Raw genomic sequence first — 25,692 nt, forward strand, 5'->3', positions numbered from 1 at the left:
ATAAAAAAATTCATTTAATTTTTTCTCTGTAATAAAATTGCAGTTGCCTGCCAGTGAGTGTCAGGCCCACAGACTGTGCTGTGCCCACTGCTCACCACTCATATAGGGTGGCACAGTACCTTGCACTCATAGTACCACTAATCTAAACAAAAAGGACCGGCAGAGGCAGGCCACCCCGCAGGGGCCGTCGTGGTCATGGTGCTGTGATTTCCTTTGGCCCTAGAATAATGCCCAGTGTTCAGAGGCCACGTACCCTGAACTCAAAAATACAACTATGTTGAAAAAGACATTGACAAGTTGACTGACAGGACACCCAATCTTCTACAGCTTCTGCTCGGAACTTTGACGCACTATCCTCCTCCAGCTCAGCTTCGGGCACCTCTCAAGTTACCACTCAACCGCCCGCCGCCACCACCAACACTAGCACCACAGCGGCTTCACTTGATCTGTCAGAGGAGTTATTTACACATCATTTGGAAGAAATGAGTGATGCGCAACCATTATTGCCAGAGGATGTAGATAACAGGGATATGTCTCAGTCAGGCAGCATTACACACATGGACGTACGGTGTGATGATGATGATGATGTTGTACCCGCTGCTGCTTCCTTTGCTAGTTGTCAAATACAAGTGAAGCGGTTGATGATGACGATGTGTCCGTGGATGTCACGTGGGTGCCCGCTCGAAGAGAAGAACAGGGGGAAAGTTCAAAAGGGGAGACGAGTTGGAAGCAGGTGGAGGTCTTCGCAAGGAGCTAGTGGCACAGTCAGACAGCATGTATCGGCACCCGGGGTCAGCCAGCACGCCAATCAACGCATGCTGTTGCCACCACCAGTATGCCGTCATTGCAAAGCTCAGCAGTGTGGCATTTTTTTTTGTATGTCTGCCTCTGATAACAGCGATGCCATTTACAACCTGTGCCAAAAGAAACTGAGTCGTGGGAAGTCCAACTGCTTTGCGAAGGCACATGATCTCACATCACAAAATGCCTATGGGATCAACACATAATGAGTACAAGCAGCACACAAACTCAAAGCCACCATCCTCCTCCTGGTCCAGCATCTTCAGCCACGTCAACCTCTGCTGTTCTCCTTGCCCCCTCTCAACCACCCCCCACTCCGCCTCTCACCTTCAGCTGTTCCTGCTCATCTGCCCACAGTCAGGTGTCTGTCAAGGAAATGTTTGAGAAGCCAATGTCACAGAGTCACCCCCTTGCCCAGCGTCTGACAGCTGGCTTGTCGGAACTCTTAGCCCGCCAGCTTTTACCATAAAAGCTGGTGGAGTCTGAGGCCTTCCAAAAATTTGTAGCTATTGGGACACCGCAGTGGAAGGTACCCGGCCGAAAATTTCTTCACAAAAGGCAATCCCCAACCTGTACTCCATTGTGGAAAAGGAAGTCATGGCATGTCAGGCACACAGTGTTGGGGCAAGGGTCCATCTGACCACTGATACCTGGTCTGCAAAGCACGGTCAGGGCAGGTATATCACGTACACTGCACATTGGGTAAACCTGCTGACGGCTGCCATGCATGGAATGCGTGGCTCTGCAGAGGAGTTGGTGACACCGCCACGACTTGCAGGCAGGCCTGCTTCCACCTCCTCTACTCTATCCTCTTCGCTAACCTCCTCGGCTGAGTCCTCTTCTGCTGCTGCGTCTTGCTCCACATCAACTGCACCCCCCAGCTCCCCAGGGGCTATTCCACATCCTGGATACAACAGTGTCATGCCGTCTTGGGGTAGACTTGCCTGAAAGCAGAGAGTCACACCGGACCAGCACTCCTGTCCGCCCTGAACGCACAGGTGGATCAGTGGCTGACCCCGCACCAACTGGAGTTCAGCAAAGTGGTGTGTGACAACGGAAGCATTTGTTGGCGGCATTGAATTTGGGCAAGATGGCACATGTGTTGAATCTGATCGTACAACGCTTTGTGCATAAGTACCCAGGCTTTCAGGACGTCCTCAAGCAAGCCAGGAAGGCGTGTGGCCATTTCAGGCATTCCGACATGGCCATGGCGCACTTTCTTGATATTCAGCGGCAAAACAACATGCCAGTGAGGCGATTGATTTGCGACAGCCCGACACGTTGGAATTCAACACTCCTAATGTTCAACCTCCTGCTCCAACAAGAAAAAGCCATCAACGAGTATTTGTATGACCGGGGTGCTAGGACAGCCTCTGCAGAGCTGGGTATTTTTTTGCCACGTTACTGGACGCTCATGCATAATGACTGTAGGCTCATGCGTCCTTTTGAGGAGGTGACAAACCTAGTCAGTCGCACCAAAGGCACCATCAGCGACATCATCCCATTTGTTTTCTTCCTGGAGCGTGCCCTGAGAAGAGTGCTGGATCAGACCGTAGATGAGTGTGAAGAGGAAGAGTTGTGGTCACCATCACCACCAGAAATAGCCTTATCATCATCGCTTGACCTGCGGCAATGTTGGAAGAGGAGTCTGAGGAAGAGGAGTCAGAGGAGGAATGTGGCTTTGAGAAGGAGGAAGACCAACCACAGCAGGCATCCCAGGGTGCTCGTTGTAACCTATCTGGTACCCGTGGTATTGTACGTGGCTGGGGGGGGGGGGTGGGGGGGGAACAGACTTTCAATGAGATCAGTGGGGACGAGGAATGGGACATGAGTAGCTCGGCATTCAACATTGTGCAAATGGGGTCTTTCATGCGGTCATGCCTGTTGAGGGACCCTCGTATAAAAAGGCTGAAGGAGAACGACCTGTACTGGGTGGCCACACTACTAAACCCCCGGTATGAGCAGAAAGTGGCTGAAATCTTACCTTATTACCAGCAGTCGGAAAGGATGCAGCAGTTCCAAAACAAGTTAAAAGGTATGCTTTACACAGCGTATAAGGGTGATGTCACAGCACAACAGGAATCTAACAGGGGAAGAGGTAAAAGTAATTCTCCTCCTACCACAACCACACCGGCAAGAACAGGACGCTTTACAGACATGTTGTTGATGGAGGACATGCAGAGCTTTTTAAGTCCTACGCATCGCCACAGCCCTTCAGGATCCACCCTAAGAGAACAACTGGACAGACAGCAGACTACCTTGCCTTAACTGCAGATATCGACACTCTGAGGAGCGATGAACCCCTTGACTACTGGGTGTGCAGTCTTGACCTTTGGCCTGAGATATCCCAATTTGTGATAGAACTTCTGGCCTGCCCCGCTTCAAGTGTCCTGTCAGAAAGGACCTTCAGCGCAGCAGGAGGTATTGTCACTGAGAAGAGAACTCGCCTAGGTCAAAAAAGTTTAGATTACCTCACCTTTATTAAGATGAATGAGGCATGGATCCCGAAGTGACTGACAGTGGGTGATGCATTTGACTAAAAAAGGCCTGATGAGATGCCTTGAGTTAAAAATGGTCCACATGCTGCTGTATTTAATCTCTGCATGCCAGATGACTTGCGTGACTTCTCCGCCACCAACTAGGGTTCAAGCCGCAATGTTTTAGTGCACTTTCTGCCTGGAAAACATCCATTTTTTCTAGCCGCTGCTACAATACCCAATTTTTCTGGCCTCTGGTGCCGAGGAGGAAAAAAAAAAAAACCACATACATGTGTCAATTCCCCTTCGTAATCATTACCTTGTTGTGGTGAAGGGGCTTGCGTATCACAATGAAGCGATCAACTCTATGAGTGTGTTGGCACACCCCAGATAAGGGCGTTGCTTCATTGTGAACAGACCAAAAGCAATTGGCTGGATAATTTTTCATAGAAAAAAAAAAAACATTTTCTTTGTGATCATTAAAGCCTACTAGGCCAACAATGGGCCCACACTGCAGAATCATTGTTTTCTGGGTCCCTTAACTACCTCAGCACGACCGTAGGCTTTGAAAAACCGCCACCAATCTCCCAAACATGCACAGTCATCACTACACCAAGATTGACGCATAGAGGAATAAAATTTATGTCATGAGTGTCAACTATTGACAACTCTTTGCGGTTGTCTAAAATCTATTCGATACACGTCCCCCGATAGGGGACGTAACAGGGATTAAACTGATAAGAATAGTACTACTTAACACTCCACTCATATAGGGTGGCACAGTACATTGCACGGCACACACGCAGTGCCCCAAATTGGAAGTAAGAGGACCAACCATCTTTTTCCATCTCCCAGTACCTAAAATCTATTCCATACACTGGCCCCTGATAGGGGACAAAACAGAGATTAACCACTTTACAACCGGAGGATTTTGCTGTCTTCCGTCCAGGCCACTTTTTGCGATTCGGCGCTGTGCGACTTCAACTGACAATTGCGCGGTCGTGCGACGCCGTACCCAAACGAAATTTACGTCCTTTTTTTCCCACAAACAGAGCTTTCTTTTGGTGGTATTTGATCACCTGTGCGATTTTTACTTTTTGCGCTATAAACAAAAAAAGAGCGTTTATTTTGAAAAAATAACAATATTTTTCACATTTTTTTATATGAAATTCCCCCCAAAAAAGATGTAAAAACCAATTTTTTTAAAAGTTTTTGGCCAATTTGTTTTATGCTACATATGTTTGGTAAAAAAAAAAAATCGCAATAAGCGTATTTTGATTGGTTTGCGCAAAAGTTATTGCGTTTACTAACAAAGGGAAAGATTTCTGTCATTTTTGGTGGTTTTTTTTTAACGCGTAATGGCGGCGATCTGCGATTTTTTTTGCGGGACTGCGACATTGCGGCGGACAGACCGGACCCCTGACTGACATTTTTGACACTTTTGGGGGTACCAGTGACATTACTGCAGTAATCAGTGCTGTATATATGCACTGTTACTGTAAAAATGACACTGGCAGGGAAGGGGTTAATTTTATTGGAGAGGGAGGGGTTAATGTATGCCTGGTGCTTACTGACGTGTAGGGGGGGAGGTGACTATGTGATTCATGGACAGATCGGATGTCCAGCTATGCTGAACAGTCCGATCTGTCACTATGGAGATCCGCCCGCTGTGTTTACACACAGCGGGCGGATCTCCAGACTCGATCCCCGACGATCGGGTAAGAGCAGCGGCGATCGCCGCTGCTCCTCCCCTGGCCCGACTCCCGCTGTGAATGAAAACAGCGGGAGCGAGCCTCCGGCGGCGCGCAAGCGCCGCCCAGAAGGGGAGGAGTCCAGTCACGTTAATACTACGTGACTGGACGGGAACGAGCCACTCTGCCGCAGTAGTATTACTGTGAGCGGTACTAGAGTGGTTAAACTGGTAAGAACAGATTTTTTTTTAAAAAAAAAAAAAAAAAAAAAAAAAAAAAAAAGGGACAGCCTCTGCAGAGCTGGGTATTTTTTGGCCGAGTTACTGAATGCTCATGCACAATGGCTGTAGGCTCATGCGTCCCTTTGCAGAGGTGACAACCTGGTAAGTCAAATCCAAGTCAACATCAACCTCATCCCATATGCGTTTTTCTGGAGCGTGCTGGATCAGGCCATAGATGAGCATGAAGAGAAGAGTTGTGGTCACCATCACTACCAGAAGAAGCCTTGTCGTCGACTGCTGGACCTGCAGCGATGCAGAGAGGAGTCTGAAGAAGGAGTCAGAGGAGGAAGGTGGAAGACCAACCACAGCAGGTGTCCCAGGGGGCTCGTTGTCAACCTTTCGGGGACCCTTGGTGTTGTATGTGGCTGGGGGGGGGGGGGGGGGGGGGGGGAGAAGGGAAGAGACCTTCAATGACAGTGAGGACAAGGCTAGCTTGGTATCCAACCTTGCGCTGTTTGCAGTGCGTTAAACGGGGGAGTTTGGTCTGTCACTGAAGCGGGCGTAACCCTTACACTACCTGATCGATACATCATACCTGATCGTATACACACACACTGGATGTTTTAAAGCACGTTATTCCAAACAATTTTGGAATGTTAGGCAATTTATGCCCTTTATGGATTAAAACCTAACTCTGCGTCAACTACGTAATTTTCCATGGGAGTTTTGCCATGGATCTTCCTCCGGCATGCCACAGTCCAGGTGTTTGTCCCCTTGAAACAACTTTTCCATCACTATTGTGGCCAGAAAAGAGTCCCTGTGGGTTTAAAATTTGCCTGCCTATTGAAGTCTATGGTGGTTCGCCCATTCACGAACATTTGCAGAAATTAGTGTTCGCCGTTCGCGACATCTCTATGTACGGGCCTTGAGGCTAAAATGATCAATTGCACATAGTGCAAGTATTGCAAGATAGTTGGCACCTGGCTACCTACGCAGTAATCCACTCCTGTAGGATAAATTAAATCTTACGCAAGCACAACATGTTCCATCACTAAAAAGTTGCTAATACCATTTGTGAAGGGAGCCATTTGCTTTATCTGTGCTAAATTGCTCTCACTTAACTGATCAGTTTTAATAGCACAAAACCGAGAAAAGCAAAGGCCAAGCCCACTTCATTATGATGAAAATTGCAGAAGAGAATATTCTGACAAACAGCCAACAGAGAACACTAGCGGGGTAATGTGGACTTTTTCTGAACAATGAGTAACTGCACTACATTACAACATTAAACTTTGTAGTGTGAATGCAAGTTGTGTTCTGTGGAAGTCCAAATTAAAAAAAAGTAGGACACAAAAATGCAATTTCAAAGCATATTTATTAAAGATTAATGGTACAAATGCAATCGTCACCACTCAGACTGTCAAGGTTTTCATTTTAAAGTTGTCCTTTGAAGTGAACTGTGGCATTGGTCATACTGGGAAAAGTAACAGGAATTCTAAATAGATTGCACTTGCTACCCCTGATCTCCCGTTACTAGGGGTACTAGTAAACAGCTGTGGGAAGTTAGAACATTTGCCCCCATGCCTCCCCACAGTAAAAAGTGCTTGATGTGCAGGTGGGCAAACACCAAAGACAGGAATGCTCACAGCTCTGAGCAAGTTTTTACTGGTTAGAAAGTCAGGTGTACACAGGAATCTCAACTGGTATGGCAGCAGAGCATTGATCACAAGGAAAGCAAGTACAACCTGCCCAAAGCTTTTTCTGTGAAAGCCTTACATTGCTCAGTGTGAAATCGTACAGGTTCACTTTGATGGTACAGTGCTAATAGGAGTGATTGAAGTCACATCAACATTGGAAATCCAGAACCAATTTCATGCATGTGGCAGGGGGTTATCAGTAGGTGGGGTAGGGTTGTCAAGAATTCTCATATCCCGGCAATGTAGCACAGGCTCTTTTCCCAAACCCAACTGGTAGACATAGATGTAGACTTTTTGTTGTGGCTGCACAGTGAGTGTTATTGTCTCTTCAACTTCAGTGGCCTGATTCCAATTCTCCCTCTCTGTGTTTGTACTGGATCCACCATATTCAGTTGAAAGGGAAAACTGGGCCTTTGTAATTAAAGCACTCAATCCTCCTGTCTCAGCCGAGACAGTTGCCGACACTTTCCAGTTGTGCTCTATACTGGACATCTTCTCCTTCTCATATCCAACCTTCTTGGCAACCCGATTCTTCCATTCAAGGGGGGTCTGGGAGTTATTGTCAATGGTCTTGATGCACACCCACTCACCAAAAGAGGAGCCCTTGGCAATAGCCAGACCTCCAGGCAGAAAGCTATAGATGCTGGGATGGAACGAGAAGGTTTCAACACCCTCGTTTTTGTTGAAGTTGGTACATCTTGTGTACTTAATTCCTCCCCACTGGTCCTCTGGATTCACAAAATAGTAGTAATCTTTCACACCAAAATAGTAAAGCCCATTTCTGCATTCCGGGTGCAGCGTGAATTCTTCAGCCTCTTCATCTTTGTTCATGTTCTTTGTTCGTCGATAGACCCCTCGGTCCTGAAAAATTATATAGAAGTATCCAAAAGCCGAACAATAGTGACTGCCACCTTGACAGTTGGGGTGGAGGGAATAAACAATTGCACTTTCATCTTTGTTCAGGTTTGTAACCCGACGGTAATGGTCCGACTTGATGATGTAGAAGTGGTCATCCTCATAGGCCAAGTAATGATCTCCATTCCTGCAGGATGGGTGCAAGCTGAAGATCTCCAGATCTTCTCCATGATTAAAGTTTGTTGATCTCATGTAACAATTCAGGTCTGGTCTGATGATATAGTAATACTTGTCCACGCCACAAAAATCTGCTTTACTTTTGCTCTTGGGGACAATCATAGCCGAGAGTCTGGAAGGAAGAACACATGAAATTATGAGACAAAAGATGCACCCATTAACCAGTTAAGCTATATAGAATTTACAGAGGCTCTACCTTAAAGAAAATAATTTTGATTACAACTTTTTGTTACAGAGGACTGGGTTGAAAGGGAAGGAGAGGGGCATAACCCCCCCCCCCTTCCATTACAGCATGTTAGGCTGGTGGCCCAAGTAGGGATATTACACATTTCCCCATAGGGAGCCCCCAGTCAATGACAGCTTCTGGGCATTATATAGCCTTACATTTCTTGTTCAGACCCATCACAGCACTGCAGAGGAAATCTTCCAGCACCAACTTCACTTATAGTTCTAAAAGTGTCAGGCAAGAGCTGCAGAGGAAGTGAATATAAACCTAATATTTAACTCATTGTGGGTTTTTTTTTTCCTCCCAGACCTGCAAGGTAAAGGCATAATGTGCTAGTATGCATGGCATACTAGCACATTATGGGAAACTTACCTGAAAAACGAAGGCAGTGTCCATCTTCCCCTGTCTTCTTTCCGGGTCCATAGACTCTGGCTCTGACGTCAAATGCGTGAGGGAACCGTCACTCACAGCACAGGATTCTAAAGGAGCGGCATATTCCTTTAGAGCACATGCACTGACGACATCAATCAGCTGCATGTATAGCAAATATCCCCTGTACGGTGCACATTTACAGTACCTAGCGGTACAAACTATGCATGGGACTTTACTTCCTCTTTAACCACTTACTGACTGCCTAACGTCTATTTACTGCGGCACTCAGCCGCTTACAGGCAAAGTGACAGACCTATGTCGCTTGCCCATGAGCCTGTAGGGGGGGGGGGGGCGAGCCCCCGCTCATTCCCTGGGGAGCCACCACTTGGACCGGCGGCTCCGATGGCCGCCGGCCACTCGCGATCTGCCGCAGGAGGGGGAGAAAGACAGACGGCTGATGTAAACACAGCCGCCTGTCATTCTCCCTAAAGTAATGACAGAGGCTATGCGATCCTGCTATGTAGGATCGTTATGTCTCTGATTACATCACAAGCCACACCCCCCCCCACAATTAGAATCACACCCCTAGGGACATACTTAACCAGTGTAATTTTTACAGTAACAGTGCATATTTATAGCACTGATTACTGTAGCAATGTCACTGGTACTCCCAAAAGTGTCAAAAGTGTAAGTCAGGGGTCCGATCTGTCAACCGCAATGTCACAGTCCCGCAAAAAAAAAAAAAAAAAAAAAAAAAAACCCGCAGATCGGCGCCATTCGTAGTTAAAAAAAATAAAAACTGACATTAATCTTTCCCATCAATTCCATTTGGGTACAGCGTCGCACGACCGCGTAATTGTCCGTTACAGTCACGCAGTGCCAAATCACAAAATAGGGCCTGGTCTTTGAGCAGCCAAATCCTCCGGGGCTTAAGTGGTTAAAGTGCGTGTTCCTGTGTTTATATATCTTTCCCAGAGCAAAAACACCGACCAGCCACTGTACTTCTACCAGGTCGGCTCTGTCCTGAGAAACGTCCCTGTACATCGTTGCGCTGGACAGCTAGTGGGGACGTGCTGATTGGGCAAGGGGGAAGCCAACCAGTGGGTGCGGCGGGGGGCAATATCCGCTGGGCACCCACGATCACAGAACAGCGGTCTGCCGACGTAAACGTGGCAGACTGTTATTCTGTCAGTAATGACAACTGGGATGCAGTGTTCCTCCCATTTAGGAAACCAGATCTCTGTTCATCAGCAAGCCCATGCCCCACACAGTAAAAAAGCACCCCCTAGGGACACATTTAACCCTTTGATTGCCCCTGGTGTTAACCCCTGCCAGTGTCATTACAGTAAACAGTGCTAAAAATATGCACCGATTACTGTAGTAATGTCACTGGTCCCTCCAGAAGTGTCAAAAATGTCAGTTAGGTGTCCGATCTGTCCACCAAAATGTCGCAGTCCTGCTAAAAAGCGCAGATCGCCGCCATAAAAAAAAAAAAAAAAAAAATTCCTCCTAGTTTTAGAAACGATAACTTTTGCACAAGCCATGTAGCAGAATACATATTGGCCTAAAATGATTAAAAATATATATTTTTTATTATTGGGATTGACGCAGTGCCACATCTTAAAAAAATGACCTGGTTATTAAAGGGGGTAAAGCATGGTTAAGTAGATAGATCCAAGACATCAAATACTAAATTAACTACCAGAGAATGTTGCTGTCTTACGTCCAGGCCACTTTTTGCGATTTGGCACTGTGCGACTTTAACTGACAATTGCGCGGTCATGCAACGCCGTTTCCAAACGAAATTTACATCCTTTTTTTCCCCCCCACAAACAGAGCTTTCTTTTGGTGGCATTTGGTCACCTCTGCGCTTTTCACTTTTTGCGATAATAAAAAAAGCAACAATTTTGAAAAACAACAATATTTTTCTACTTTGACAGTTAAATAACCAATATATTCAATTTTTGTCATATATTTAGGCCAAAATGTATTTAGCTACATGACAAAAAAAATTCTCAATGAGCGTATTTTTAACCGCTTTAAGACCGGAAGATTTTACCCCATTCCTGACCAGACCATATTTTTTGTGATTCGGCACTGCGTTACTTTAACGGACAATTGCGCGGTCGTGCGATGCTGTACCCAAATTAATTATAAGTCCTTTTTCCCCACAAATAGAGCTTTCTTTTGGTGGTATTTGATCACCTGTGCGATTTTTACTTTTTGCGTTAAAATACACAAAAAAAAAAAAAAACCGCGACAATTTTGAAAAAAGAACATTTTTTATATGAAATCCCCCCCCCCCCCCCCCAAAAAAAAAAAAAAAATGTAAAAATAAATTTTAACTTTTTTTGCCAATTTGTTTTCTGCTACATAGAGATTTTTTTTTTTTTTTTTTAATCAAAAATAAGTATTTTGATGGTTTGCGCAAAAGTTATCGCAGCTACTAACTACGGGAAATTTATGTCATATTTATTGTTTTTTTTTTTTTTAACTAGTAATGGTGGCGATTTGCAATTTTTTTTGCGGGACTGCAAAGTTACGGCAGACAGATCGGACCCTTGACTGACATTTTTGACACTTTTGGGGGTACCAGTGACATTACTACAGGATTCAGTGCTTTAAATATGCACTGTTACTGTAAAAATGACACTGGCAGGGAAGGGGTTAATTTTTATTGGCGATGGAGGGGTTAATGTATGCCTGGTGCTTACCGACGTGTGTGGGGGGGGGGGGGGGGGGAGGGGATTGTGTGACACAGGGACAGATCGCAGGCTCAGCTATTCTGAATCCTGCCCGTCACTTAGGAGATCTGCCCGCTTTGTTTACACAAGTGGGCGGATCTCCACACTCGATCCCCGACGATCGGGGAAGAGCGGCGGTGATCACCGCCGCTCCTCCCCTGGCCCGACTCCCGCTGTGACTGAAAACAGCAGGAGCGAGCCTCCGGCGACACGCACGTGCCGCCCACAAGGGGAGGGGTCCAGCGAAGTAGGTCTACGTTAACGAGCCTCATTGCCACAGTAGCAGCAATGTGAGCGGTCGTAAAGTGGTTAATGGTACATCTTATTACTAGGTTGGGAGTAAAAATTAAAACGAGAGGAAAAAAAAACCCCTACAGATCCCACCATTATTGGCTTTTATAATGCATGTTGCCTGGCTGTGATACTGATTCAATCACTTCTGTACTTGAGTGCCTCATCTGGAAAACGTATACAAAAATCAGAAGATCGGACTTCTCATTAACTTTCCTGATCTGCAGGCTGTTCTCAGTCAGTGGTACAGAGAGTACATACACCAGAAACTGCCAGGAAACTAGCATTTTCAGAATTTTAGCACTGGCAAGCTACACATTTTATCCAAGGCAGGTCTGCTTTGTTCTTGCTTACATAGGCAACCAGAAGTCACTTTACTAAAGCCAGTCAGTACAAGATAGAATTCTGATTTGTTGCTACAAGTTATTGGCATTAGGCAGGGGACTGGGGCAACAGAGTATCCTAGCCTACTACAATGCTTTCTACCCCATCAATATGCTGGGGGACCTCAAATGTCAATCATGGTGCATCCATGACCAGAGCAGATAGGGGCAAAGGCCAGGACACGCTTGACCAATAGAGGGCACGCAGATTGGGGGGGGGGGGGGGGAGGGAAGGCTTGGAGTCCCTACTACTACTACTACTACTACTACTATACAAGAGTGTACATGAATACATCCATGTATAATAACAAATACTAAATAAAAGAGTCATTCAGTAATAGCCAACTATCAGTTTACAATTTTCAGTATAAGAAATGACACTATAAAAGGTTAGAGAAAGATTCTTCCATATACTTACAATGTAAAGCCTCAGTGCAGCGCTGAATAAAGATCGGTGGTGATCAGTACATGTGAGCCCAACAATCTGAGCTCCTTCTTATATATGGAGATCACCCAACACACTGATCTCTGATTGGGAGGGTTCACCTTCATTATAATCACCTGATACAATCTCAGGGGGACTTTATCAAGAAAATTAGCCACACATTTGCAATTCGGATGCTTCTCATTTAACAAAGTATATGTGAGAGGATATTTTGTGTACTTTTAACCCCTTGGTATCCTGGGCAGCCAAAGTAGAACTACATTTTTTTTTTTTTTTAATTTTTGTTAGAAAGTAGGGAAGGTTATAACCCCTGTCGGTTTTTTTTTTGCCATCTGAGCCCCATTGGGGAGATTTCCCTTCACTTTCCGTCCCACAGTCAAAACAGGAAGTTCGAAATGAAAGAATCCCCGTTTGTAACCAGAAGTATTGTCTCTATTGTTAGATTTCCCCTCTATTCCTTTTCTGGGGACAACACAGATTAGTAATTTTTCACTTTTAGTGATAACGGTAAACATGTAAATAAAGAGAGTGAATATGTAACATGTTCTAAGGGCTCATTCACAATTGCTTTGCTTTTGCATTTGGATCACTCTTCAGAAAACATTTGAGAGATGGTGAGGAGTAGGGATCGATCGATTATCGGCAAGGCCGATATATCGAGGGCCGATATGCACTTTCCCCGATATATCGGAATCGGACCTGGAAGTTACCGATATTGCCAATATTGTGCGTGGCGCACACGTAACGTCATTGCGTGTGTTGCTTCACGTGTCTCCGCTCGCTGGGCCTATAATTTGACACATTCTGGTTTCTAAGACTGCCTCCCATGCCATGGACAGCCTCGGACAGTGTGTGCAGCTGCAGTCCAGTCACAGTGCCAGCCAGCCACCCACAGGCCCTGGCCTCAGCCACCAACAGGCCCTGGCCTCAGCCACCCACCACAGGGCGCCAGCCAGCCAGCCACAGCAGGGTGCCAGCTGCCAGCCATTGACCCACAACAGGGTGACAGGCCAGAACAGCCACCCATCCCACAACAGAGTGCCAGCAAGCCAACCACCCACAGTGTGACACCAATCCAGCCACCCACCACAGAGTTCCAGCAAGCCAGCCACCCACAACAGGGTGACACCAAGCCAGCCACCCACCACAGTGTTCCAGCAGCCAGCCACCCACAACAAGGTGACACCAAGCCAGCCACCCACCACAGTGTTCCAGCAAGCCAGCCACCCACAACAGGGTGACACCAAGCCACCCACACTGCCAGACGTCAGCCACCCTTCCCACAACAGGGTGCCAGCAGCCAGCCACCCACCCCACATCAGGGTTTCAGCAAGCCAGCCACCCACAGTGTGACACCAATCCATCCACCCACCACAGTGTTCCAGCAAGCCAGCCACCACAACAGGGTGACACCAAGCCAGTCACCCACAACAAGGTGACACCAAGCCAGCCACCCGCAACAGGGTAACACCAAGCCAGCCACCCACCCACCACAGTGTTCCAGCAAGCCAGCCACCCACAACAGGGTGACACCAAGCCAGCCACCCACCCACCATAGTGTTCCAGCAAGCCAGCCACCCACAACAGGGTGACATCAAGCCACCCACACTGCCAGGTGTCAGCCACCGACCCACATCAGGGTGCCAGCAAGCCACCCACACTGCCAGGTATCAGCCACTGACCCACAACAGGGTGCCAGCAGCCAGCCACCCACCCCACATCAGGGTTTCAGCAAGCCAGCCACCCACAGTGTGACACCAATCCATCCACCCACCACAGTGTTCCAGCAAGCCAGCCACCACAACAGGGTGACACCAAGCCAGTCACCCACAACAAGGTGACACCAAGCCAGCCACCCGCAACAGGGTAACACCAAGCCAGCCACCCACCCACCACAGTGATCCAGCAAGCCAGCCACCCACAACAGGGTGACACCAAGCCAGCCACCCACCCACCATAGTGTTCCAGCAAGCCAGCCACCCACAACAGGGTGACATCAAGCCACCCACACTGCCAGGTGTCAGCCACCGACCCACATCAGGGTGCCAGCAAGCCACCCACACTGCCAGGTGTCAGCCACTGACCCACAACAGGGTGCCAGCCAGCCACCCACACTGCCAGGTGTCAGCCACCAACCCACAACAGGGTGACAGCAGCCAGCCACCCCACAACAGGGTGATAGCAAGCCACCCACACTACCAGGCATCAGCCACCAACCCACAACAGGCTGCCAGCAAGCCACCCACAATGCCAGGCGTCAGCCACTGACCCACAACAGGGTGCCGGCCAGCCACCCACACTGCCAGGCGTCAGCCACCGACCCACAACAGGGTGACAGCAGCCAGCAACCCCACAACAGGGTGCCAGCAAGTCACCCACACTGCCAGGCGTCAGCCACTAACCCACAAAAGGGTGACAGCAGCCAGCCACCCCACAACCGGGTAGCAGCCAGCCACCCACACTGCCAAGCTTCAGCCACCGACCCCCAACAGGGTGCCAGCAAGCCACCCACAGGAGGCCAGGGTGCCAGCAGCCAGCAAGCCATTTTTTTAACCTTATTGTCTCTTTCAAATTAAAAAAAAAATAAAAAAATGAAAAAGGGTGCGCTAACCTAAATATTAAGTAGCAGCAATAGAGAAATAAAAGTAACAGTGAGAAGATGAAGTAGTGCGCTTACAATATGGCAAACAGGGTGACACCAAGCCAGCAACCCACCATAGTGTTCCAGGGTGCCAGCCAGCCACCCATACTGCCAGGCGTCAGCCACAAACCCACAACAGGGTGACAGCAGCCAGCCAGCCCACAACAGGGAGCCAGCAAGCCATCCACACTGCCAGGCGTCAGCCACTGACCCACAACAGGGTGACACCAAGCCAGCCACCCCACAACCGGGTGCCAGCCAGCCACCCACACTGCCAGGCTTCAGCTACCGACCCACAACAGGGTGCCAGCAAGCCACCCACAGGAGACCAGGGTGCCAGCAGCCAGCCAGCCATTTTTTTTAACCTTATTGTCTCTTTCAAAAGAGCAGCAATAGAGAAATAAAAGTAACAGTGAGAAGGTGAAGTAGTGCGCTTACAATATGGCATAAAGTGTATACAAACAACACAATATTATCATGAATCATATAGTGAACCACACAACAGTGATTAAAAACAACATAAGGTACAAAAAAAGTCCATTTAGGAAAGCAATCCCCTAAAGGAATGCATAAACGTGATGAAACACAAAAAAGTCTTTATAAAGAAGAAGTGAAGTGTCTTCCGATTAAACCGGTGTGAAATAGCAGATCTGTGACACAGAAGTGAGTAAGATGGCCCCTTACCAACTGGTAACAAGAGCCGAGTATAACAAAATGTAACCTCCACTCGTGCAGAAAACTTGTCTGGTGTCACCGAAGTGGCATTCGTGGCTTCTTACCAGAAATCTAAAGAGGGTAGGCTTGGAACCTCTGTGGGTATATGGATAATGTGGACAGTATCCAGGGTCAGCTCCCGACTATATGGTATAAGGTGTCATTCCCTTCCCAGGGGTGTATCACTTTTCCTTTATAGACCGAGGCTGGATAGGGCTGCTCAAGTGAAGCTTCCCCAAAGTTGAAAAGAAAATTGGCAATAGGGCGTTACCCTTAATAAAACACTTTATTAAATACGATGACACACTTACATGGCATCAGATGGATACAGACAATAGGTTCCTGTAGCAAAACGTGGCCGCTTGTAGCGCGGTCCACGCGGCGTGATGCCGTGGCGGCTTTAGCTGACGCGTTTCTCCTTACTAGGTGTCAGCTGGTACTGGAGCAGAAGCGCGTGCCATCATTTACAATGTACTTATACCCTCTATGAAGAGAAATTCCGGTCGGCGCTCTGGCGGGACCCGGAAGTGAAGAGAGTTACTACTTCCTGTTTACCACAACCATCTTAGATGGAAACATTAAAGACCAGATTTACACACAAAGGTTATGATAACAAAACTCTTGAACAAGATATTTTGCAAGTGAGTCATCTGAAACAACACGATCTGTAGTTTCAAGAAAAAATACCAATAGAGAACCTTCCTCTTCGAAATTCGAATATGCTTATGTCACCACGTTTTCGAATGAACATAGATGGGTTAATAGCATCTTTGGGAAATATTGGAAAGACCTGAAGGGGGATAAAACCTTGGGTCCAACTCTTCCGGAAAAACCGCAGGGTATTTATAAGAGAGCACGTAACCTGAGGGATATGGTGGTCCCCAATCCCATTGAGAAACCCTTGGTTCTGACCATGTTTGGAGATCTTGAGGCTCCGTTCACATGTGGGCGTTTTTGGGCGTTTTTGGAGCGTTTTTCTGCTCACTAATCAGCTCTCAAAACGCCCAACAAGACAAATCCCATTCATTGCAATGACCCCTGTTCACATCTGAGCGTTTTGACGCCCTAAGGAAAACGCCAAACGCTCAAAAAAGTACTTGAGCTTCTTTTTGGGCAGATCACAGGCGTTTTGTCCCATAGACATCAATGTAAAGTGTTATTTGGCGTTTCACAGGCGTTTTACAAGTGTTTTACAAACGTTTTGTTGCTCCTGATCAGCTCAAACAGCACAAATCTCCACCCAGCTCTCCACCCAGCTCTCCACCCAGCTCTCCACCCCCTTGGCACGCCTCTGTGAGCACATTGTCCAGGAAACATGGAAGAAACTAATTTCTTATTAGAAGCTGAATCTTTCATTGCTATTATCCGGACTTTTCCTTGTCTGTATGATACCAAAAACATCCATTATAAGAACAGGAATAAGAGGCAGAGGGCATGGGAGGAAATAGCTACTAAAGTTATTTCAGGGTGGTCGACATTGAGCAAGAAGCAGCAGCATGAGAAAGGTAAAGTGTTGTGTTCTGCATGTCTTGCCTTGTGTCTGATTTCATGTCTGCATTTACAACAGCATGTATGTGGGGGGAGATATGTGTTGCATTGCATATCAGTGTCCACCAGTGCCACATATCAGTGCCACAAGTCAGTGTCCAAGAATGCCACAAATCAGTGCCACAAGTCAGTGTCCACCAGTGCCACATATCAGTGCCACAAATCCGTGTCCAAGAATGCCACAAATCAGTGCCGCAAATTAGTGTCCACCAGTGCCACATATCAGTGCCACAAATCAGTGTCCAAGAATGCCACAAATCAGTGCCGCAAATTAGTGTCCACCAGTGCCACATATCAGTGCCACAAATCCGTGTCCAAGAATGCCACAAATCAGTGCCACAAGTCAGTGTCCACCAGTGCCACATATCAGTGCCACAAATCCGTGTCCAAGAATGCCACAAATCAGTGCCGCAAATTAGTGTCCACCAGTGCCACATATCAGTGCCACAAATCCGTGTCCAAGAATGCCACAAATCAGTGCCGCAAATTAGTGTCCACCAGTGCCACATATCAGTGCCACAAATCAGTGTCCAAGAATGCCACAAATCAGTGCCGCAAATTAGTGTCCACCAGTGCCACATATCAGTGCCACAAATCCGTGTCCAAGAATGCCACAAATCAGTGCCACAAGTCAGTGTCCACCAGTGCCACATATCAGTGCCACAAATCCGTGTCCAAGAATGCCACAAATCAGTGCCGCAAATTAGTGTCCACCAGTGCCACATATCAGTGCCACAAATCCGTGTCCAAGAATGCCACAAATCAGTGCCGCAAATTAGTGTCCACCAGTGCCACATATCAGTGCCACAAATCCGTGTCCAAGAATGCCACAAATCAGTGCCGCAAATTAGTGTCCACCAGTGCCACATATCAGTGCCACAAATCAGTGTCCAAGAATGCCACAAATCAGTGCCGCAAATTAGTGTCCACCAGTGCCACATATCAGTGCCACAAATCCGTGTCCAAGAATGCCACAAATCAGTGCCACAAGTCAGTGTCCACCAGTGCCACATATCAGTGCCACAAATCCGTGTCCAAGAATGCCACAAATCAGTGCCGCAAATTAGTGTCCACCAGTGCCACATATCAGTGCCACAAATCCGTGTCCAAGAATGCCACAAATCAGTGCCGCAAATTAGTGTCCACCAGTGCCACATATCAGTGCCACAAATCCGTGTCCAAGAATGCCACAAATCAGTGCCGCAAATTAGTGTCCACCAGTGCCACATATCAGTGCCACAAATCAGTGTCCAAGAATGCCACAAATCAGTGCCGCAAATTAGTGTCCACCAGTGCCACATATCAGTGCCACAAATCCGTGTCCAAGAATGCCACAAATCAGTGCCACAAGTCAGTGTCCACCAGTGCCACATATCAGTGCCACAAATCCGTGTCCAAGAATGCCACAAATCAGTGCCGCAAATTAGTGTCCACCAGTGCCACATATCAGTGCCACAAATCCGTGTCCAAGAATGCCACAAATCAGTGCCGCAAATTAGTGTCCACCAGTGCCACATATCAGTGCCACAAATCAGTGTCCAAGAATGCCACAAATCAGTGCCGCAAATTAGTGTCCACCAGTGCCACAAATCAGTGCCGCAAATCAGTGTCCACCAGTGCCACAAATCAGTGCCACAAGTCAGTGTCCACCAATGCCACATATAAGTGCCACAAATCAGTGTCCAACAATGCCACATATCAGTGCCACGTATCAGTGCCACAAATCAGTGTCCACCAGTGCCACAAATCAGTGCCACGTATTATTGCCACGAATAAGTGTCCACCAGTGCCACGTATCAGTGCCACGTATTAGTGCCACGAATAAGTTTCCACCAGTGCCACGTATCAGTGCCACGTATCAGTGCCACGTATTAGTGCCACGAATAAGTTTCCACCAGTGCCACGTATCAGTGCCACGTATTAGTGCCACGAATAAGTTTCCACCAGTGCCACGTATCAGTGCCACGTATTAATGCCACGAATAAGTGTCCACCAGTGCCACGTATCAGTGCCACGTATCAGTGCCACGAATAAGTTTCCACCAGTGCCACGTATCAGTGCCACGTATCAGTGCCACGTATTAGTGCCACGAATAAGTTTCCACCAGTGCCACGTATCAGTGCCACGTATTAGTGCCACGAATAAGTTTCCACCAGTGCCACATTTCAGTGCCACGTATTAGTGCCACGAATAAGTGTCCACCAGTGCCACGTATCAGTGCCACGTATCAGTGCCACGAATAAGTGTCCACCAGTGCCACGTATTAATGCCACTAATAAGTGTCCACTAGTGCCACGTATCAGTGCCACAAATCATTGTCCACCAGTGCCACATATCAGTGCCACACATGAGTGCCACAAATAAGTGTCCACCAGTGCCACGTATCAGTGCCACAAATCATTGCCACGTATCAGTGTCCACCAGTGCCACGTATCAGTGCCACCTTTACTTGGGGCGACTTGAGAAGTCGCCCGAAAAGTCAGAGTAGTGTGAATGGAGTAGAGGGTTGTTTTTTTTTTAATAATGCTCTCGCTCTGGCTATACTTTTTTTTCTTACCTTGTAGTTTAATTGCACAAATAAAATCCCTGGTCACATGACACCACAAATAAGCACTTTGTATCATACCATGAATGCACACCAATACAGAATGTTAGATTGCAATAATACCTTTATTTGAAATGATACCTTTAAATTTATTTAATGCACATCAATACAGAGATTGTCACTTATCAATTGTCATTAGCAATTTTCAATGGCTTCCATTTGCCATGGAACCTGTCCTGTGTTCATGAAGAAGTTGTTGAAGGTATCTCGAACATATGCACCAGTTGTGTTCCCACGACTCCCGCTCCATTGTGCCCTCTGCATTGTGTGCATTAAAGCATCTTCGAAGCACACACCATCCCGCTTCCTTACAAAATTATGTAAGATGCACGCTGCCTTGGCTGCGCATATTGCGTTTTCCATGTTGAGATTTATGACGCTGTGTAAAAATCGCCATTTGTTTGATAGCAGGCCAAAAGCACACTCAACCACTCTCCTTGCTCTGGTTAGCCTATAGTTGAACACCCTCTTCTCCACATTGAGGTTTCGGCTTGAGTATGGCCTTAGAAGGTGTTCATGAAGCGCAAACGCTTCATCCCCAACAAACACATAGGGGACAGGTGGACCATTGGTTCCCGGTAGTGGATTGTTATCAGGTAGGTCTAGGTCATTGTTACGTAGCATCTGGCCAAAAGTAGAATGCGCAAAGATGCTGGAGTCCGAACTACTCCCGTAAGAGCCAATATCAATGTAGCGGAAGCAATAATTGGCATCCACGACCGCCAATAGAACAAAAGAGAAATATTTTTTATAATTAAAATATTTTGTACCACTGTTAACTGGTTTAATTACTCGTATATGCTTGCCATCTATAGCTCCTACACAGTTTGGGAAATTGCATCTTTCCCAAAAGACTTTAGAAATAGAGAGCCACTCGTCCTCCTTAGGTTGGGCCATCTCCACATCATGTAAGACATCCCAGATTTTGTCACAAGTGTCCCGTATAATGTAGCTAGCTGTAGATTTCCCAATCATAAATGCAAAGTGTAAACTTGCCAGGGATTGACCAGTTGCTAAGTACCTGTGGAAAAGAAAAAAAAAAACATAATTATTTTCTTTTTTTAACAGTTTTTCAACTTAAACGTAAATGGAAAAGCTTGAAGGACGCTTATGCCCGTTATAAGCGCCAGTTAAGGGAGTTCCGGAGTGGGCAGGCAGCTGAGGAACCGCCGCAATATATTCATGCAAAAGACCTTGACTTTCTGTGGCCTTCACTACAAATGAATAAGTAGGTCATGTTACTTTGAAAGTTACATATAAAGTATGCATGCAGACATTCTAGAGCATGTTTTTTTTTTCCACAGTACCCAGAGTTCCTGGAGCAACACAGCTCCTGAAGAAGAGGACGACAACGAAGTGGAGGAGAGTCAAGAAATACAAATTGAAGAACAACGAGAAATGCAATTTATGGACATGGCAGTACCGGACATGTCATTAAATGAATTAGCATCTCCCTCCCTTCAAATGCCAGTTCCAGATAATACAGAACCCCAAGTAGAAGAAAGACCTTTGACAGAGGTATCAAGAAGCCCTGAAATGCTTCCCCCCCCTGCTGCGACACTACGGCGAGCAACCACAAGGCCACCAAAACGAAGAAATGATAGATTTAACCAAATAGCGGGCATGATGTCGCAATTTGTACAAAGAAGGCAGGAAAACCCTACAATTATGTTTCTAAGAAGTCTGGAGCCATTTGTTGACAAGGTCCCTGAATCAAGGCAGATAGCAATGCGGAAGGCAATGCTGGACTGCATTTCCTCCTTCATCCCCTCTGATGACCCACCCTGCCCATCTTCAGCACCTTCCCAAATTACCTCTGCACCTTCCCAAATTACCTCAGCACCTTCCCAAATTACCTGTCCTCCACGTACTTACCACCATGCACCATCCTCATTCGCACCACCACCACCGCCAACACGACCACCTCCCTACTCCGGTTTTCCCCATTACCCAAACCCCTCTTCTGCTCCATCCCCATACTTTACACAGGGAGCAATGTTTGACAATTTATGCCCAAGCTCCCCTACATTTCATAATTTGTAATTTTTTTGGTATACAGTTTTCGGTTGCAACATTCATGTTTGCTCAGGACACTCTCCTGTGTTCAAGAGTTGTTATTCTTTAGCATAGAGTTCTATGCAATTCAGCAGATTAAAAAAATTAAAAAAAAATGTACCACAAGTACAAATGTTGTGTTGGTGTCTCTATTTTATTCATACGGGGTATAGCATGGCTTATTCATAGGGGTAGAGCATGGATGCTCAACTTGTGGCCCTCCATCTGTTGTGGGACTAAAAATCACATAATATCTGCGCATTTGGGAGTCTCATGCTTGTAACTGTCAGCAGCTTGCAATGGTTAATGGGACTTTTAGTTCTGCAAAAGCTGCAGGGCCACAGGATCAGCAATACCTGGGGTAGAGGACAAGGGGGAGGAGGTTGGAGGTCTTTGGAGTGTGGGAGTAAACCCACGCAGGCACAGGGAGAACATACAAACTCCAGGCAGGTAGTGTCGTGGTTGGGATTCCAACCAGTGACACTCTTGCGGGTGCACATGGTGGGTGGAAAGGGAGGTGTTTGTACGTGGCACTGGTGGACACTTATTCGTGGCACTGATTCGTGGCACTGGTGGACACTTATTCGTGGCACTGATTCGTGGCACTGATACGTGGCACTGGTGGACACTTATTCGTGGCACTAATACGTGGCAATGATACGTGGCACTTATACGTGGCACTGGTGGACACTTATTCGTGGCACTTATACGTGGCACTGGTGGACACTTATTCGTGGCACTAATACGTGGCAATGATACGTGGCACTGATACGTGGCACTGGTGGACACTTATTCGTGGCACTAATACGTGGCAATGATACGTGGCACTGATACGTGGCACTGGTGGACACTTATTCGTGGCACTAATACGTGGCAATGATACGTGGCACTTATACGTGGCACTGGTGGACACTTATTCGTGGCACTTATACGTGGCACTGGTGGACACTTATTCGTGGCACTAATTCGTGGCACTGATTCGTGGCACTGATACGTGGCACTGGTGGACACTTATTCGTGGCACTAATACGTGGCAATGATTCGTGGCACTTATACGTGGCACTGGTGGACACTTATTCGTGGCACTAATAGGTGGCAATGATACGTGGCACTTATACGTGGCACTGGTGGACACTTATTCGTGGCACTAATACGTGGCAATGATACGTGGCACTGATACGTGGCACTGGTGGACACTTATTCGTGGCACTAATACGTGGCAATGATACGTGGCACTGATACGTGGCACTGGTGGACACTTATTCGTGGCACTAATACGTGGCAATGATACGTGGCACTTATACGTGGCACTGGTGGACACTTATTCGTGGCACTAATACGCGGCAATGATACGTGGTACTGATACGTGGCACTGGTGGACACTTATTCGTGGCACTAATAGGTGGCAATGATACGTGGCACTTATACGTGGCACTGGTGGACACTTATTCGTGGCACTTATACGTGGCACTGGTGGACACTTATTCGTGGCACTAATTCGTGGTACTGATTCGTGGCACTGATACGTGGCACTGGTGGACACTTATTCGTGGCACTAATACGTGGCAATGATACGTGGCACTTATACGTGGCACTGGTGGACACTTATTCGTGGCACTTATACGTGGCACTGGTGGACACTTATTCGTGGCACTAATACGTGGCAATGATTCGTGGCACTTATACGTGGCACTGGTGGACACTTATTCGTGGCACTAATAGGTGGCAATGATACGTGGCACTTATACGTGGCACTGGTGGACACTTATTCGTGGCACTAATACGTGGCAATGATACGTGGCACTGATACGTGGCACTGGTGGACACTTATTCGTGGCACTAATACGTGGCAATGATACGTGGCACTGATACGTGGCACTGGTGGACACTTATTCGTGGCACTAATACGTGGCAATGATACGTGGCACTTATACGTGGCACTGGTGGACACTTATTCGTGGCACTAATACGCGGCAATGATACGTGGTACTGATACGTGGCACTGGTGGACACTTATTCGTGGCACTAATAGGTGGCAATGATACGTGGCACTTATACGTGGCACTGGTGGACACTTATTCGTGGCACTTATACGTGGCACTGGTGGACACTTATTCGTGGCACTAATTCGTGGTACTGATTCGTGGCACTGATACGTGGCACTGGTGGACACTTATTCGTGGCACTAATACGTGGCAATGATACGTGGCACTTATACGTGGCACTGGTGGACACTTATTCGTGGCACTTATACGTGGCACTGGTGGACACTTATTCGTGGCACTAATACGTGGCAATGATTCGTGGCACTTATACGTGGCACTGGTGGACACTTATTCGTGGCACTAATAGGTGGCAATGATACGTGGCACTTATACGTGGCACTGGTGGACACTTATTCGTGGCACTAATACGTGGCAATGATACGTGGCACTGATACGTGGCACTGGTGGACACTTATTCGTGGCACTAATACGTGGCAATGATACGTGGCACTGATACGTGGCACTGGTGGACACTTATTCGTGGCACTAATACGTGGCAATGATACGTGGCACTTATACGTGGCACTGGTGGACACTTATTCGTGGCACTAATACGTGGCAATGATACGTGGCACTTATACGTGGCACTGGTGGACACTTATTCGTGGCACTAATACGCGGCAATGATACGTGGTACTGATACGTGGCACTGGTGGACACTTATTCGTGGCACTAATAGGTGGCAATGATACGTGGCACTTATACGTGGCACTGGTGGACACTTATTCGTGGCACTTATACGTGGCACTGGTGGACACTTATTCGTGGCACTAATTCGTGGTACTGATTCGTGGCACTGATACGTGGCACTGGTGGACACTTATTCGTGGCACTAATACGTGGCAATGATACGTGGCACTTATACGTGGCACTGGTGGACACTTATTCGTGGCACTGATACGTGGCACTGATTGTAAGTGGAGTAGGGTGAGGGAGATGGGGTTTGAGAGATGGGGGATGGGGACGTGGGTTGTTGCTTACCGCAGTGTAATGATCAGCCTTTCCACAGGTGGAATACAGTCACGAAAATCAGTGTCTTGTCGCTGAAGATGTGCAGAGAGTAACTCCAGCAACTCATCAAAACTGTACAATATAATATTGATTGTTAGTGGGCAAATAATATATCATTCATAGTACAAGCTTATTGAGGATATTAGGAGATGTACCCACCTTTTTACTGACATCCGTGTGTATTGAAAAAATTTGTCCTCGTGCACACGAAGGTCATCATACATTGCCCAGAACTGGCCACGCTGTCGCCGATTAGCAATCACAGGATGGACCCAGTATTGTCGATTACTCTCTTCCTTCTCTTCCTCCAGCATCAGAAGTGCAAGTGATGCACAAAACAGAAATCCTCTTTCATTGTCGTCCATTTTAAGCAGCAGAGAACTCACACAGACAAAAAAGAAAAAAACAAAATGAAGAAGAGGAGGTCCCTGGGAGGTCCAATGCAGGGGAGGAGGTCCCTGGGAGGTTCCTTTGCAAATTTTGTAAACAAAACACAATGCTTTTCATTGGCCAAGTCACTACACAAAAACGCCTATAAAAAACGCCTATAAAAACGCCTGTAAAACGCTTGTAAACGCTTGCAAAAACGCCTGAAAAAACGCCTGAAAAACGCCAAAACAAGGCTGGAAAAAC

The 25,692-nt window shown here is 47.1% G+C and overlaps 2 protein-coding genes across 2 annotated transcripts; both read right to left on the minus strand.

Moving 5' to 3' along the window:
* Positions 1-7,061: 7,061 nt before the first annotated feature.
* On the minus strand, positions 7,062-8,081 carry LOC309557727 (uncharacterized protein; the record flags this gene model as incomplete). The annotated part of the gene is made up of 1 exon (XM_082260500.1): positions 7,062-8,081. The coding sequence occupies one exon, from the start codon at positions 8,079-8,081 to the stop codon at positions 7,062-7,064; it is 1,020 nt and encodes a 339-aa protein (XP_082116626.1).
* A 12,002-nt stretch (positions 8,082-20,083) lies between these two features.
* LOC309557728 (uncharacterized protein) lies at positions 20,084-25,337 on the minus strand (the record flags this gene model as incomplete). The annotated part of the gene is made up of 3 exons (XM_082260501.1): positions 25,219-25,337; positions 25,030-25,131; positions 20,084-20,969 (listed from the first exon to the last, which is right to left on the minus strand). Exons 1-3 carry the CDS (start codon positions 25,281-25,283, stop codon positions 20,084-20,086), a joined length of 1,053 nt encoding a protein of 350 aa, XP_082116627.1. The 5' UTR covers positions 25,284-25,337.
* Positions 25,338-25,692: the final 355 nt, after the last annotated feature.

This window comes from Pelophylax lessonae (genome assembly GCF_965119305.1).
Source record: "Pelophylax lessonae genome assembly, chromosome: 6".
Classification (NCBI taxonomy): Eukaryota; Metazoa; Chordata; class Amphibia; order Anura; family Ranidae; genus Pelophylax; species Pelophylax lessonae.